The sequence below is a fragment of the Ceratina calcarata genome, unplaced genomic scaffold (genome assembly GCF_001652005.2).
Source record: "Ceratina calcarata isolate Rehan_Ccalc_2016 unplaced genomic scaffold, ASM165200v1 scaffold2158, whole genome shotgun sequence".
Taxonomy (NCBI): domain Eukaryota; kingdom Metazoa; phylum Arthropoda; class Insecta; order Hymenoptera; family Apidae; genus Ceratina; species Ceratina calcarata.
The window spans coordinates 7,257-8,511 of NW_017143309.1; the positions used below are offsets into that span (position 1 = coordinate 7,257).

Genomic DNA, 1,255 nt, shown 5'->3' on the forward strand with positions numbered 1-1,255 from the left:
TTCGACTGGACGTTTAAGATTCTTCAAGGCAGTCAATGCGTCATTTGTTTTGTCGCGCAAGCTACGAAGTTCTTTCACAGAGCTGGAATTCAAGCAAGGTAAATCAACGAAACTTTGTAAGTGAGCATTGATAATGATACGCGGATTATCGTATCGATTTTTTAGTAGCTCCCAAGCGGAGTTGTAATTGGCTTCCGTGACACTAACATTTTTTAGGACTAGTTTAGCATCGTCTATTAAACTAGCCTTTAAGTAATGTAATCGTTGAACGTTACTTAGATTATCATTATTTACAACGAGTGACTCGAATATATCTTTGAAGTTTTCCCAGTCCGTGTAGTCGCCGGAAAATTTAGGCAACACAATGCGAGGTAACTGTATTGCAAAATGCGGTTGCTCCGATACCGAAGCCTCGGCAGAGCCATTATTAGTGGGAAGAGATTTTGTAAACTTATCTATCCAAGAGGCTAAGTAGTCGCTCGTGTTGATATAGCTGTCCTCTGCACGAAGAAACATTTGGTTGACGAAGTACTCATGGCTGTTACGTTCCTCCTTGGTAGCGGTCGTTTCGATCTTCGCATTCAACCGTTGACAGTCCTTCCAGTAGTCCTGTAGAATGGCCATGCGATTTTTCAACATCGCCGGAGTATAGTTGTTCTTCCCGAGTTTCTTCACATTGTCGAGGACGCGCGTTATCGAGCCGATAACGCTTCTTTGTGCATTCCACGGCTCCTCCATCTTACGTGGATTGTATTGGTAGATAGGTACTAGTTTTATGGCCGCGCACTGCTGGAACTTTTGTTTTGCGCACCGCGGTATGTTCACTGTCGGTTTTCGGTTCGATATAAACGAAATTTGAATTTCGAAGGTCGCACCTTATAGATTTGGCATACGACACAGTTTCTTTTCTAACTAACTCGTTGGGTATAGGTAATCGCGATGTTGTGAGTCTCACCCGGATTGTTGATAGTTTTTGTGTGAGTTCTTATGCTTCTTCACTACCGAGCGCGTTTGAAATACTGTTCGTTATAACGTTAAATTTAACGTTGAACTGCGTTTTTCGAAGCTCATGCCCTGATATCCGGCTCGAAGGACCATTAAATTTGTTCGAAAAGGATATCGAGTATTGGTGTTACTAGTGCTGAAAGCTGGATGCGGATTCAGGACGGTTGGGGGAACGCTCATGAGCCGTAATTGATAAAGCAGTTTTGCACTTTTGGCTGAAAGTTGTAATAACGAACCAGCTATAGTTTAT

At 42.6% G+C, this 1,255-nt stretch overlaps 1 protein-coding gene across 1 annotated transcript; it reads right to left on the reverse strand.

The window, feature by feature from the left end:
- Nucleotides 1-207: 207 nt before the first annotated feature.
- Nucleotides 208-738, reverse strand: LOC108622314 (uncharacterized; the record flags this gene model as incomplete). Its single annotated transcript, XM_018020109.1, has 1 exon — nucleotides 208-738. A coding segment is annotated over exon 1 (531 nt), but the record flags the coding sequence as incomplete, so codon positions are not given.
- Between the last annotated feature and the right edge of the window lie 517 nt (nucleotides 739-1,255).